General features: G+C 45.4%; 1 protein-coding gene across 2 annotated transcripts in view; it reads left to right on the plus strand.

Moving 5' to 3' along the window:
* The first annotated feature begins 1,594 nt into the window (after positions 1-1,594).
* Positions 1,595-14,390, plus strand: part of LOC144484915 (NACHT, LRR and PYD domains-containing protein 3-like) — a 36,941-nt gene continuing 24,145 nt past the window's right edge. For both annotated transcript variants that reach the window (XR_013496125.1, XM_078203275.1), the window contains exons 1-2: positions 1,595-3,380; positions 8,028-8,114. Coding sequence is in view for 1 of the 2 variants with exons in the window: in XM_078203275.1 (XP_078059401.1) it covers positions 1,975-3,380; positions 8,028-8,114 (1,493 nt within the window). In the remaining variant the exon portion in view is untranslated. The remainder of the gene's footprint in view (positions 3,381-8,027; positions 8,115-14,390) is intronic.

Here is a 14,390-nt window from a genome sequence, read left to right on the forward strand (position 1 = left end):
TATATTGTTCAACTTCTAAGGCCACATGTCAGTTTCAAGTTTTGCTTCACTAACCTTGTTTTAACCTTGCATTTTCCAGCTGCTCCCTCTATGCTGCCTCACAGGCGAGGGACACGGGTTCTTTTCCTGGTTTGGGTTACTGTCTATGTGGAGTATGCACGTTCTCCCTGCGCCTGCATGGTTTTCCTCCGGGTGCTCCGTTTCTCTCCCACAGCCCGAAAGACGTGCTGTTCGGTTCCTTGACTTCAGGAAGGCAGCTCATCGCCACAATCGCAAAGGCAATCGGCGACGGACAATATATGCTACCCTAGCCAGTGACATCTGGATCCAGTAAATGATTAAAAAAAACCTCTCCAATGGACCCTCTCGCACATACTCTCTTGCACAATTTCTGTCACAATACACTCTCTCTCACACATACACGCTGTCCCACATACACAGTTATACACATGTTCTCACATACGCATTCTCATACTCACTGTCACTCGCGCACACACTCTCACACTCTATCCCTCACAGAGACTCACACACACGCACTCATACACACATTCTCAGACTCATCGTCACTCAGTCACACACAGATTCTCTGTCACATAATCTCTCGCATGGTCTTCCTCTCACATATTTCTCACATACTCTCACAATCTCTTTCTTATGTACACCCACAACACCCTCATTCTTCCTCTCACACGCACTCTCTTCCATACACGCTGTGTGTTTCTCAAACACACATCGATAACTCTGTTTTGCGCTCACATTTTCTCTCTTTATCTTATATCGACATTCTCACTCTCACCTACTCAGTCTCACAATATTATCTTCTCGCCTTTCCTCACGCACACTATCTCCCTCTTCATCGCTTCCTCTGTCATTCTCCCTAACACAGTCTCACAACCTTTATCCCTCAACCTTTCCTCTGTTATTATCGCATTCTGTTTAACACCCACAGTCTCAGGGAATTTTTCACTCTCATGTTCCCTCCCACACGCTCTCTGTCAGTTGTTCTCCTTCTCTGTCACTCTCACATAATCTCACACACACTCTCTCGCACACACTCTGCTTCTGTCTTTCTCCATCTCTCTCTCTCTCTCTCTCTGTGCACTCACTCACACATATATTTGCACACACAAACACCCCACTCACGTGCAACAATTGTTCCTCAGGATTCTCGTCCTTTCTCTGCCCTGACCTGAACTCTGCTATTCGCTGTCGTGATACGAGCTCTGTAAGATTCAAATTGAAATAGAAAAGTGGGGTTTTCAACACTTTGCCGCTTGTCCAATCACAGCCTCCTTTCTCCCCATATTTTCTTTATTTGTGGTCTAATTCTGTTGCAGGACAAATGACATAAAAAGAGAAAATTGTGGAGAAACTCTGCAGATCTGCAGAGGCAGAAAGGGAGACCGGTGTTTGGATCAGATTTGACTTCTGCAGAGCTGAGCTGTCCAGCCATATTTATTAGGCTGAATACAAACAGTTCAGTGGCTGAATTTGGCCCATGGGCCATTAGTTGTCAAAGCCAGTTGTACAAAAATCTATGTTGGAACTGAACTAATGCCTCAATATTTAATGGATTGGTCAATTTTACCGGGATGTTTGTAAAATGCCAATAGAACTAACTTTCTCTCCATTCTTATTGAAGATCTCCAACAGAAACACAAGGAGACACTCCGGGTACAAACTGAAACACTGAGAGTGAACACTATCCTCATAAAGGAGAAGGTTAAGATTTTCCAGCTGGTTGATCGATACGCTGAGCTCACGGTTATTTCTACTGTTCGAGATCGGACACTTGTCGAACATGAACTGCTGGCAAGAGGCCGGGACCATGAAGAATGGAGAGAGAAACATCTCCGGAAAGAACTGGAAAAAATCCGAACTGATCAATTGTTTCAGAGGAGCTTTTCCCAGAGAATATACAAATCTGGGAATTCAGCAGCAGTGAGCGGAGTGCCGGGAATTGGAAAAACAACAATGGTACAAAAGATTGTTTATGACTGGGCCACTGGGAAAATATACCCACACTTTCAATTTGTTTTCAGTTTTAAATTCCGGGATTTGAACACTATTAACTGTAGAATAAACCTGAGGAATCTGATATTGGATCAGTATCCTTACTTTGGGAATATTCTGGGAGAGTTCTGGAAGAACCCAGAGGCATTGCTGTTTATATTCGATGGTTTGGATGAATTCAAGGACAGTATTGATTTTGCTGACAATCGGAGAAATACAGAACCTCAGTTCATGTGCACAGATCCCGAATGCTGGTGTGAAGTGTCTGACATTGTGTACAGTTTAATACAGCACAAGCTGCTCCCTGGATGTTCAGTGTTAGTGACCAGCCGCCCCACTGCATTACATTTATTGGAAAAGGCTGACATCAGTGTCCGGGCTGAAATCCTGGGATTTGTTGGTGATGAACGGAAGGAATATTTCAACAAGTTTTTTGAAGATCAGACGGTGGCAGCAGCTGTTTTCAAACACGTGGAGGAGAACGAGATCCTGTACACCATGTGTTACAACCCTTCCTACTGCTGGATCCTTGGTCTGTCACTGGGTCCCTTCTTTACACAAAGAGACAGGAAACAGCAGCAAGTTCCCAAGACCATCACCCAACTATATTCCTACTATATTTACAACATTCTGAAAAACCATGGCCGAGAGATTGAAAACCCCTGTGATGTGTTACTGAAGCTTGGTGAGATGGCCTTCACAGGAATCTCCAAGAAGAAGATTGTGTTTAGAGATGGAGATTTGATTGAGTACAATCTACAACCTTCCCAGTTCCTGTCTGGGTTTCTGATGGAGCTTTTGGAGAAAGATGAATCTGCCCAGAGTGTGGTTTACACATTCCCACACCTCACCATCCAAGAGTTTGTAGCTGCACTCGCACAATTCCTGACTCCAGATCCCGGGGAGATCGGGAAACTCCTCAGTAAAAGCCACAGTGAGGAAGATGGGCGATTTGAGATATTTCTCCGTTTTGTTGCTGGTCTGTCCTCCCCACAGTCAGCTCGACCCCTGGTGGATTTTCTGGGTCCATTTCTTCATCAAACAACCTGCCGAGTGATTGACTGGGTGAAGGAGAAGGTTGAAGGGCAGATTGGAGACTCACAGACTGAAACTGGGAAGAGGAAGCTCCTGAACACATTCCACTACCTGTTTGAGTCTCAGAATAGAGCACTGGCTCGGAACACAGTGGGATCTGTGGAAACACTTTCATTTAGGGAACTGCGACTGACCCCGATTGACTGTGCGGTCCTGTCTCATGTCATTGGACTCTGTGATACAATAAAACACCTCGATCTGGAGGAATGCTACATTCAGTGTGAAGGGCTCCAGCGGCTGGGACCCGTTCTGCACAAGTGTCAGGAGTTGAGGTAACTGTTTGGTCTCATAGCGGATATTTTCATTGTTGAGAAGCCATTTCCTTTGTTCTAATAAAACAGAGGCATGTTCATTCGAGGACGTCAAGAGAGAAACAATGTCCAGTGGTCACAAAGTGTGGGAGAATGGCGCAAAGTAATAATGCTCATTTGAGAGCAGATGCAGATATGATGGGCCGATTGGCCTTCTTCTGAACCTGTAATAAATCTAGATTCTCTGATGAAACTACATCGTTTCAAGAAGGCAGATTCTCGTGGAATAGGCGTGGGCAATAAATGTTGGCATAACCAGCGATGCCCACATTCCTTGAATGAATAAAAACATTATTGGGATGAATTTTAAATAATTAGAGCTGTAAAGGCCTCCCTCCAAAATCTGAAAAAGGATCATTCCCTCTCCCAACAGAAACCATCTGATTCTGTACGATGCTATACAGAAATTAGTTTCTCTTGTTCGGTGCAGCTTACAGTTTGTGTTTAATTATGATCAGGATTATTTTCCTGCGCTCTCCCTGTGTTATGTATTACAGTCGGTGTGTGTTATATTGGGACAATGTCCCTTTATAAGTCACGTGATCACTGGTGACATCATCAGTTCGGGTTGCTTTCTGAATGCCTGCGTTGCGCTGCCTCTACTGGCAGCCTCTGTGAACTCCGTCTTGCTTCTTGGATTAACTGGTTGTAACTGAAACTCAGAGCTTCTATCATTCATTGTGGGCCTCTGAATAGAAGCAACCATTTCATTAAACCTCTATAACTCTTACAACATCGTAAACCTTAAATTAAAATGTAGGGACAGTTTAAAGTGAAACCAAAAACCCGCAAGCGTGTAGCTTTGTTTAACATGAAGTGAAATTAAAGTTTTGGCCCTTTCTGAGCTCACAAGCACAGAAACACAAATTAAACTTAAACTCATGAATTACTGTGTAATGCCCACAAACACAAATTATTATATAACAGTGAAGCCCAAGATGCTGTTTTCTTTATTAATTGCTACCTACACTTGTCCTGCCAACGACAATGATCGATGCACAATGTGTTCAGTCCCTCTGATCCTGCAATCCGTGAACAATTCTACCGATTATTTTATATTGCTTCCTCATGTGCATGTTTCCTGAAAGTATCACCTCACCCGTCTCTGCATTGAACTTAATCTGCCACCTATCTGTACACTCCACCATAGTCTGTTTTTCAGTCCCAAGCTCTTCTCCTCACAGTTTACAATGCCTCAAACTGTTCTGTGATCAACAAACTTTGAAATTTTCCTCGAGACTGCAAACCACAGAAACCCTACAGTGCAGGAAGAGGCCATTCGGCCCATCGAGTCTGCACCGACCACAATCCCACCCAGGCCCGACCCCCATATCCCTACATGTTTTACCCTCTAATCCCTGTAACCTACACATCTCAGGACACTAAGGAGCAATTTTAGCATGGCCAATCAACCTAACCCGCACATCTTTAGACTGGGAGGAAACCAGAGCACCCGGAGGAAACCCAAGCAGACACGAGGAGAATGTGCAAACTCCACACAGACAGTGACCCAAGCCGGGAATCGAACCCAGGTCCCTGGAGCTGTGAAGCAGCAGTGCTAACCACTGTGCTACCGTGCCGCCCAAACACCCAAATCATTCATATATATCAGGGAAAAGCAAGGATCCCAATACCAACTGCGAGGGTTCTCCATTACCGACATCCTCCAGCCTTAAAAATATCCATTACTCTTTGTTCATCCAATTTTGTATCCACGTTGCTACTTTCCCATTTATTTTATGAGCTTATGCCACAAGTCTGTTGTGTCACTGCATCAGATGATTTTTGAATATCCATGTGCACCACATCAACAGCAGAACCATCACTGACCCTTTCTGTTGCTTCCTCCAATTCGCAGCAATATAAAGCCAGTCGCAAACGGCATTTTTTTTTAACCAACCAATGAATTTAGTTTCCTCTGTGTCGCTATTCGATTCACCATTTCCCTTTTGAACTCAGCGTGGGCCGGCTCAGAGTAGCTGAATGATCAACTGACCCTCCAACCCTCAGCTAAGTTTAACACTACTGCTCCAGGCTGGAGCCGCAGACTTGACTAAATTGGATTGACCCAGTCTTTTCGGTTGTGGTTACTGCCTCCTGGCCCTCTCTTCATCCACTCCAACAAACTGAGATAGCTGGGAATTAAACCCCTATCAACTGCTTGGAAAGCAACTATGCTCGCTATGATATCACCATCATTGCATTTAGGGACTCCTGTGGTGCAGGTGCACCGACAGAGCTGTGAGAAAGAGAGTTCCAGGAGTTTGACCCAGGAACAGCGATATCTTTCCAAGTCAGGATGGTGTGTATCTTGGAAGGGAACTTCCAGGTGGTGATGTTTCCATTTATCTGCTGCCCTTGTCCTTAGGGATAGAAATCACAGACTGGACAGTGCTGTGTAACGAGCCATGGTGAGTTGTTGCACTGCATCTTGTAGATGGTCCAACAACCGTAACTAACTTCGTCTGTGCTGGTATTACTCTATTTGGCAGATAGTTTTCATAGAAAGAAATCATAGAAACCCTACAGTGCAGAAAGAGGCCACTCGGCCCATCGAGTCTGCACTGACCACAATCCCACCCAGGCCCTACCTCCATATCCCGACATATTTTACCCACTAATCCCTCTAATCTACGCATCTCGGGACACTAAGGGGCAATTTTTTTTAGCATAGCCAATCAAACTAACCCGCACATCTTTGGACTGTGGGAGGAAACCGGTGCATCCGGAGGAAACCCACGCAGACACAAGGAGAATGTGCAAACTCCACACAGACAGTGACCCGAGCCGGGAATCGAACCCAGGACCCTGGAGCTGTGAAGCAGCAGTGCTAACCACTGTGCTACCATGCTGCCCATTTCTCATTTCCATTGACTTCAGTTTTTCTCTGGCTCCTTTTTGCTACATGTGGTCAGATTCTGTCTTGATGTCAAGGGCAGACACTCTCCCCTCACATCCTGAGTTCAGCTCTGTTGTCCGTGTTTGCATCAAGGCTGTAATGAGGTCGGGGACTGAGTGACCCTGAGTAAGCACAAGCTTCAAGTCAGATAGCAGGTCATTGCTAATTAAGTGTCACTTGTTAGTCTCGTTAGCCTTCCATTACTCTGCTGATGATTGAGAGGAGACTGATGGGGTGGTAAATGGACAGATTGGATTTGTTCTCTCCTTTTTGTTTACGGTCATATCTGGGCAATTTCCCACTATTTTAGGTAAACATCAGTGTTGTAGCTCAACTGGAACAGCTTGGCGAGGAACAGAGCAACTTCTGGAGCAGTAATCTTCAGGACAGTTACTGGAATATTGTCAAGATCTGTGGTCTTTGCAGTATCCATTACCTTTAGCTATTTCTTGACATCATGTGGAGTGAATGGAATGAGCTGATATCTGTGATGCTGGGGACCTCTGGACGTTTAGCCACTGAAGTTGGTTACTAATAATTGAGCCATATCTTTTGCACTGATGTGCTAGTCTCTTCCGTCATGAGGATGGGATATTTGTGGAGCCTCCTCCTTCTGTTGTTTCATCATCCACTATTATTCACAACTAAATGTGGCGGGACTGCAGAGCTTACATCTGAGCCGAGGAAACCAGAATTTCCTGAATGAGGAAACCTGCTGCTGGAAAATCTTAGTCAAACTGTCCGTGATATGAAACAGGATTTTCGGATAATCCTTTTCCTATGTGAGGATCTACCGGGAAGAGGGAACTCCCGGTAATTCCCGGAGATAGAACACGAGCCAGACCTGCAGAAAATGCCGAGCCTGTTGACTGTGGAATGTAGCGGGAGACACCCCTCCCCTATAAACTAATCAAACAGAAACATTTCAGCTTTCTAATGGGAGATTAATCATTCCTTGTATCAAATCGAGGGGATGGATCTTAAAGCAACAGTTAGCACAGTTTCACACTTTAACTCACCCTGAGATATTATACAGATGTTATAATGTCAGTAGTCAAGAAGCACAGGGAATCCCGAGCGATCCACTCTCACAGCTTTATCATTTAACCCTCTGTGAAATGTACAATTCGCAGAAAATCCTGGATTTATGTAACAGCAGAAATGATTTGAATTTCCGGAAACTTAGCAGGGTCAGTGAGATTCAGGAGGGTAATTCTGATGATCAGGAAATGAGACCAGAATGTGGGACATGTTTAAACGTTACTTGCTTGTTCACAGGATGTGGGCATCACCTCCTCTAGGGGCCATTAGCAGTGGGAAATAAATGCTGGTCTAGCCAGCGACACCCATATCCCATGGACAATTAAACAAAATATACATTTTGAGAGGTGTAAAAGAGTTAATTGTTCATCATTTTTCAATGCTGACTTTTGCCTTTTCCATTCAACAGAAAGGGTTTGATATTATCTAATTTAATATTGTCACATTTATTAGTGCCAAAGCATACCGTACATAGGGAAGGAAAGGAGAGAGTCCAGAATGCAGTGTTACAGTCATAGCTCGGGTGCAGAGAAAGATCAACTTGGATGAGATATAATATCGTAACTTGAACCAGGTCACCACTCGTTTCTGACACAAAAATAGATCCAGCTATTTTTTCTGCTGAACATTAATCTGAATTTAATGTGTTTCTCACTTCCTCCATTTAGTCTGTATCGCAATGAAGTGGGAGATTCAGGAGTGAAACTATTGTCTGCGGCTCTGAGGAATCCAGAATGTAAAATACAGAAACTGCAGTAAGTATCAGACTGTGTGAGATTGTGTTAATAATCAGTGGATGGTCTGACACTGTAAATTATTATCAGTGTCAGTAATAGTGTCATTAATAACCATTCCACATCATTCCTGTCAGTATTCGTGTTAAACACCACGGATTTACTCTGATTCCTGAAATCTTTCTCTCTCTGATCTCCAGTTTGGAGAGTAACAGCCTCAGATATTCTCACCTCTGCTCTCAGTACAAACCAGTCAGTGATGTGTCTGAACCTGAGTTACAATAAACTGCGAGATTCAGGAGTGAAAGAATTAACTAATCATTTATAATTATTCTCAAATCCATTCATGAGAATAAAAAAGATGGACAAAATAATTAAATGTTTATAGAATTCCCAGATATGGCTGGTCGCATGTTCAATTTAGTTTAATTTGTCATTCAGATTATAGATGTTTATGTCTGTCGGCTTCTCAGTTTGATTAAATGTAGAAAACTGCAGTATATCGGTGAGGCAGATTACAAACTACATTGAATTCTGATGAGTTTTATCCCGAGGGATCCACTCTCAAATTTACGTTAAACGGAGCTTAAGGAGCATCTGAAAAGAGAATGCAGAGATGGAGGTGGGGAGGGTTATGAAGAGAATTCCAGAGCTCACAGCCCAGCAGTTCAAGGCACAGCTCAGCTGGCAATGGCAGTAATCACAGTGCAGAATAGTCTGAATGATGTCCCTGTCAACAATGGACATTGTTTTTAAGAACACAAATAATGATACTAAATATACCATTGCTATCAGTATTCATGTTATTAAAAACACTACCCGCTATTAGTAGACACAAAATAAGCTTGGGAGCAAAGTTGGAGACCATGAAATAAAAGAGACAAAGGCAGCCTGGATATGAAGTTATCTGAGTGACAGGAAACAGGCAGGAGAGGTGAACTGTACCTTTTCATTTATAGGAAGCTGACAGTGGCTTTCCCCAGCAACCCGTACTGTGTTACTACGACTAATTTTCTTTACATGTACGACCAAATGAGACTTGGGTTTATCTAAAGATGAGATGTGAAGCTCCAGCACACGGCCACCAGACCACAGAGCGGACGCAGCATATGATAGACCGAGCTCAATCGCACCAAAACCAATGGATCAGATCAGAGATCTGCTGTCTTGCCATATCCAGTCATAAATAGTGTTAGACATGCCACAAAATGTTGGACATGCCGGTTACATTAGGCGACACGGTGGCACAGTGGTCAGCACTGCTGCCTCACAGCGCCAGGGACCAGGGTTCAATTCCGGCCTTGGGTGACTTTATGTGTAGAGTTTGCACATTCTCCCAGTGTCTGTGTGGGTTTCCTCTGGGTGCTCCAATTTTCTCCCACAGTCCAAAGATGTGCAGGTTCGGTTGATTGGCTATGCTAAGTTGTCCCTCGGGGTGTCAGGGTGTGTAGGTTACGGGGATTAGTGGGCCATATATGTGGAGTTACAGAGATAGGGCCTGGATATGATATTCTTTCAAAGAATTGGTGAAGACTCGATGGGCCAAAGGGCCTCCTTCTACACTGTGGGAATTCTATGATTCTATAAACATGCCACAAGAATTCCATCATTACTGATGAGGGAACCCAGAGCATCAGTGCCATCTTCAGCCAGAAGTGCTGAGTAGAATGATTAATCTCAGCCTCCTCCTGAGGTCCCCAACATTACAGATGACCATTTGATTCACTGCATGTGAGGTAAAAAAATGACTGAAGGCACTGCATACTGCAAACTCTGTCAGCCTGGCTGTACCCCAGCAATGGTACTGAAGAATTGTGCTCCATAACTAGCCATTCCCCGAGCCAAGCTGTTCCAGTACAGCTACAACACTGGATCTACCGGACAATGTGGAAAAAAACAGGGCAAATCCAATCTGATGAATTGCTGCTCCATCAGTCTGCTCTTGAGCGTCAGAAAAGTGTCATCCTTCCAGTGCCTCATGAACATCACTGCAGGAGTTCCTGAGGGTGATGTCCAAATCCCAACCGCCTTCAATTGCTTTATCAATGTCCTGCCTTCCATTATAATGTCAGTAGTGAGGATGCTCACGAATGATTGCACAATGCTCAGTACTGTTCACAATTCCTCAGAGACAGAAGCAGTCCATGCCCATAAACAGCAAGACCTGAACAAAACAGAAAATGGTGGAAAGGCTCAGCATGTCTGACAGCTTCTGTGGAGAGAGAACAGCTAACCCTTCGAATCTGGATGACTCTTCGACAGAGCTAGCGTCTTAAGCTCTGAAGAACTTTCAGGCTTAACCTGATAAATGGCAAGTAATGTTTCACTGCACAAATGCCAGGCAAGGACCATCTCCAACAGACGGGAATCTAACCATATTCCCTTTACATTGAATGGCAACACCATCGCTGAATCCTCGACCATCAACATCCTGAGTGGTGGGGGCGCACTGGGACCATTGAACAGACACTGAACTGTAAACACTATGGCTCCAAGGGTAGATCACAGTCTGGGAATTCGGAGAGGAGGAACTCGCCTCCTGTCTCCCAAATTTTTCCCACCATCTCCAAGGCACAAGTCAGCAGTGTGATGGAATCCGCTCATCTTGCTGGATTGTCTGCAGCTTCAAAAACACTGAAGAAGCTCATTCATGGAAAATGAGCCCACTGGATCAGCTGGCCATTCACCAAACTAAACATTGACTGTCTCTACCACTGACGCACAGTGGCAGTATTTTACCACATACAAGGTGGAATGTAGCAGCTCACCAAGGTTCCTGAGCCAGCATCATCCAAACAGGCACTATCCATCACCGAGATGGCCAAGGATATCAGAAGGATGGGACACCAACCAGCTTCAGATTTCTTTCCAAACCACGCACCATTCTGACTTGGAATATATTGCTTTTCCATCACTGATGCGGGATCATAATCCCGGATGTCCCTTCCTAGCGGTTTTGTACCAGATGCTCTGCAGAATTTAAGAAGATGGCTCACCACCTCCTTCTCAAAAGCAATTGGGGATGGGCTGCAAGTGTTGGCATTGCCAGTGATACCATCATCCCTTGAAAGAATTAATAAAGACAAGCGCTACCCACTGTAGAGGTGGGTAATTGTGCCTGTGTGTAACCCAAACACAGTCACGGAAGAGAGAAAAAACAGCTGCGACAGGACAAATAGTGTGACCATTGCACAGGCCAGAGGAATTCTAAAGATAGATCTGGTGGAACTATTTAATATACTCAGCGAGGGTCTCAAATGTCCAGGTGTTGTGCTGTGTTCCATACAACCTGGATCTAGAGTGGAGAAGCTTTGAAGAAAGTGTGATGCAATACAATGTTGACCAGATGCTTCATGATGAGGAACCCCATGGACCACAGGCCAGGGACATGGGATATGTGTCAGGGAGGATGGAGATTCAGTAATGCAGACATGTTTTCCAAGAACCTTAACTCACACAGCCATTCAGTGTAATAAATCTTCACCATCTCCAGCACTGTTGCTGTTTCTGTGAATGTTTTATAATTTCCCTGGAGCCGTCACGACATGAAACAAAGGCATTGGAATTGTATTGACCTGATTCAGTGCTGTATTTCCCATCTCACATTCCCAGTGAACTGTTAAAGACCCAGTAATATGGTGAAGCATTTTTTTAGTGGTGCTCCATCTCTGAATTTACTCAAAATACAGACATAACAAAGTGACCAGTAATAACAAAGTATAATCCTGTGAAACCCAAGGAAGCAACCCCACCATGACAACCACCGCCATCCCCGCACTTTCCGCTGAGCTGCAGGCAGCATCTTACCTCTCTCCTCTCCTCTGGGAATTTCGATGACCGTGGCCTTTGTCCTCGGAATTCCTGAGTCCTGGAAGGATCCGGCCAACTGCGGGTCCTCTGCACAGATGCTGGAGTTGTCTCTGTCATGATAGCTTCGTGAGGTGCTTGTGTCACAGTCGGAGCAGAAGGGGACCCACTGCCCACACCAGGGGCATCCTGAGAGGAGCTCCCGAATACTGCAGGCAGCCGCTCCTCTATCCATTCAGGGCAAACTGAACCCTCCCTGCTCAGCTGGGGAGGTCCTGGCAGTTACTCCAGGCACATTTTCCCACCCCACCTACAGCCCGTGTTCCACAGAGCTCATGGAGGTGGTGAGAACATGCAGGTTCACGTGTATTTCCTGTGGGTGATAGGCTGGATGTGACTCTCCATGAAGGTCACCAATCTCTCTGTGGAGGATGCTGTTTGTGCTCAGACCTGAGACATGGTAACACTGCTGGCCTGGATTGACTCCTCCATCCTTTGTGTATGGATACACACAGCCTTTGGAAACTCCACCGGATGTTAAAGTATCCTACGCTGCAGCTCCAGTATCTGCTGCATTGTTAAAGACTCCAGTCACATTTCATCTTCCAGAAGCTGACAATGACCTGTCCTCTCGAGAGTGTGAGTGAACTCAGCTATTGCTGCCTTCATCAGCTGCTCGGGTTTGTGTGTGCTGCTCTGTGCTGCCAGATTGTAACCCCTTTGCTAATCGTGAGAGACATTATCTGCTCTGGCGGACGTTATAGAGTATAATGTGACAATCCATCCTCTGACCCCTCCCCATCTTCAGAGCTACACGCCTGTCTCCCGCTCACCGCAGCTGTTGATTTGTGAGAGAGTGAAGAATGATAGAGGGTAATACACATTCCAACATGTCCTGCAGACTGTTCCTAACCCAGAGCTCCGTGTGACCAATAGAAGACACACAAGCACCAGGTTTTGGATTCAGCAGCAGAGCCTCTCCTGTGCCCATCCATTCACTCACTCACTCTCTCTGGATCCACAACCCATCTCACCATCAGCGATTGCCCACCCAGCCTCCAGGTCTCCCAGCTCCAGCACTGCATCTTCCATTGGCATAAGGATGACACAATCCAGACACTGTCACTCTTGGCTCCTTCTCTGACGCTCTGTGCCCTCTTCTACAAGAACATAAATTTCCATTGTTACTCACCCATCAAAGACACACACAAACCTGACGCTAATTTAGACTGCCCATCATGGGACCACCAGGATGGTCACTCAGTGTCGGCAGTGCAGCAGCCATCTCTGACTGACTCTTTACTCCGAGAGCGGTTGGGGTGTGGAATGGACTGCCTGCTGTCATAGTGAAGTCGGACACTTTAGGAACTTTCAAGCGGTTATTGGATAGGCAGATGGAGCACACTAGAATGATAGGGAGTGGGATAGCTTGATCTTGGTTTTGGACAAAGCTCGGCACAACATCGTGGGCCGAAGGGTCTGTACTGTGCTGTACTGTTCTATGTCCTATGTTCCATGTAACCCTTCACAGAGAGGCTGACATGTTCCTGAAGATTGATGCTGCTGTCTGGACATTGCCAGTGTCTGGGTGGAGATGGTCTTTCCACAATTTCTCTTTCATCCTTATTCACATATCAGCCTGTAGGCTTAACGCTCACCTTGTCAGAACATATCAGATTATTCATCTTTTGCCTCATTGCAGCCACTGCTCAGACCCTTGGCAGTTTCTATCCAGACTTGCTTGGGTTGATGTGACAGGTATCCTTCTCCAGTCCTGAGGGAACTGAACCTCCCTCCAAACGGAAATAGCCTTGAGAATTTCCAGGGTAGTGTCAGTGAATTGGGTTTAATCTGCCTTCTGCCATTTCAGGCCTTTGTTCATTAACCAGGGCTCCCTCACTGCTCCCTACAGAGCCTTTAAAAGCGCTGCTGGCTGCCTTTAAATCTGGTGCCAGCATTGCCAGAATTGTGCTGTCCCCTGCAGCCAGTGGTTAAGCTCTGGAATGCACAGGGATTTGGGGGAAGGTGGGGGAATGCCACTTAGTGAATTGCTCATTTAGAGAGTCAGTGCAGACACGATGGGCTGAGTGGCCTCCTTCTGCTCTCTAACAATACTGTGATTCTGCCTGTGCTGCCTGAGTGGACGAATTTCCCGAACCTGTCAGACATTTACTGTGCCCGTTCTGGCTCTGTGTGGAGTTGGTTAGTTCAGTTGGTTCGGTGTCTCCAGCGTGATGTAGAATGACGCTGTTGTTGAGGGTTTGGTCCTCGTACTGGCTGTGGGGTTAATGGAGTCCCAACTCTTCCCATATCCCCACGTTTACTAAGTTGTATCCCTGAAGCGACATGTACCAAATTGTGTCTCTTTCTATTGGAGAGATTTCATTGAGGACTGTGGCTACTAACACTGTCCACACGGCAACATCACCAACTTCCAGTTGAAATATCGATAACATTTTCAACCACTGTCTCCACAGAATTCTTACGGAG

This window comes from Mustelus asterias, unplaced genomic scaffold, assembly GCF_964213995.1.
Source record: "Mustelus asterias unplaced genomic scaffold, sMusAst1.hap1.1 HAP1_SCAFFOLD_134, whole genome shotgun sequence".
NCBI lineage: Eukaryota > Metazoa > Chordata > Chondrichthyes > Carcharhiniformes > Triakidae > Mustelus > Mustelus asterias.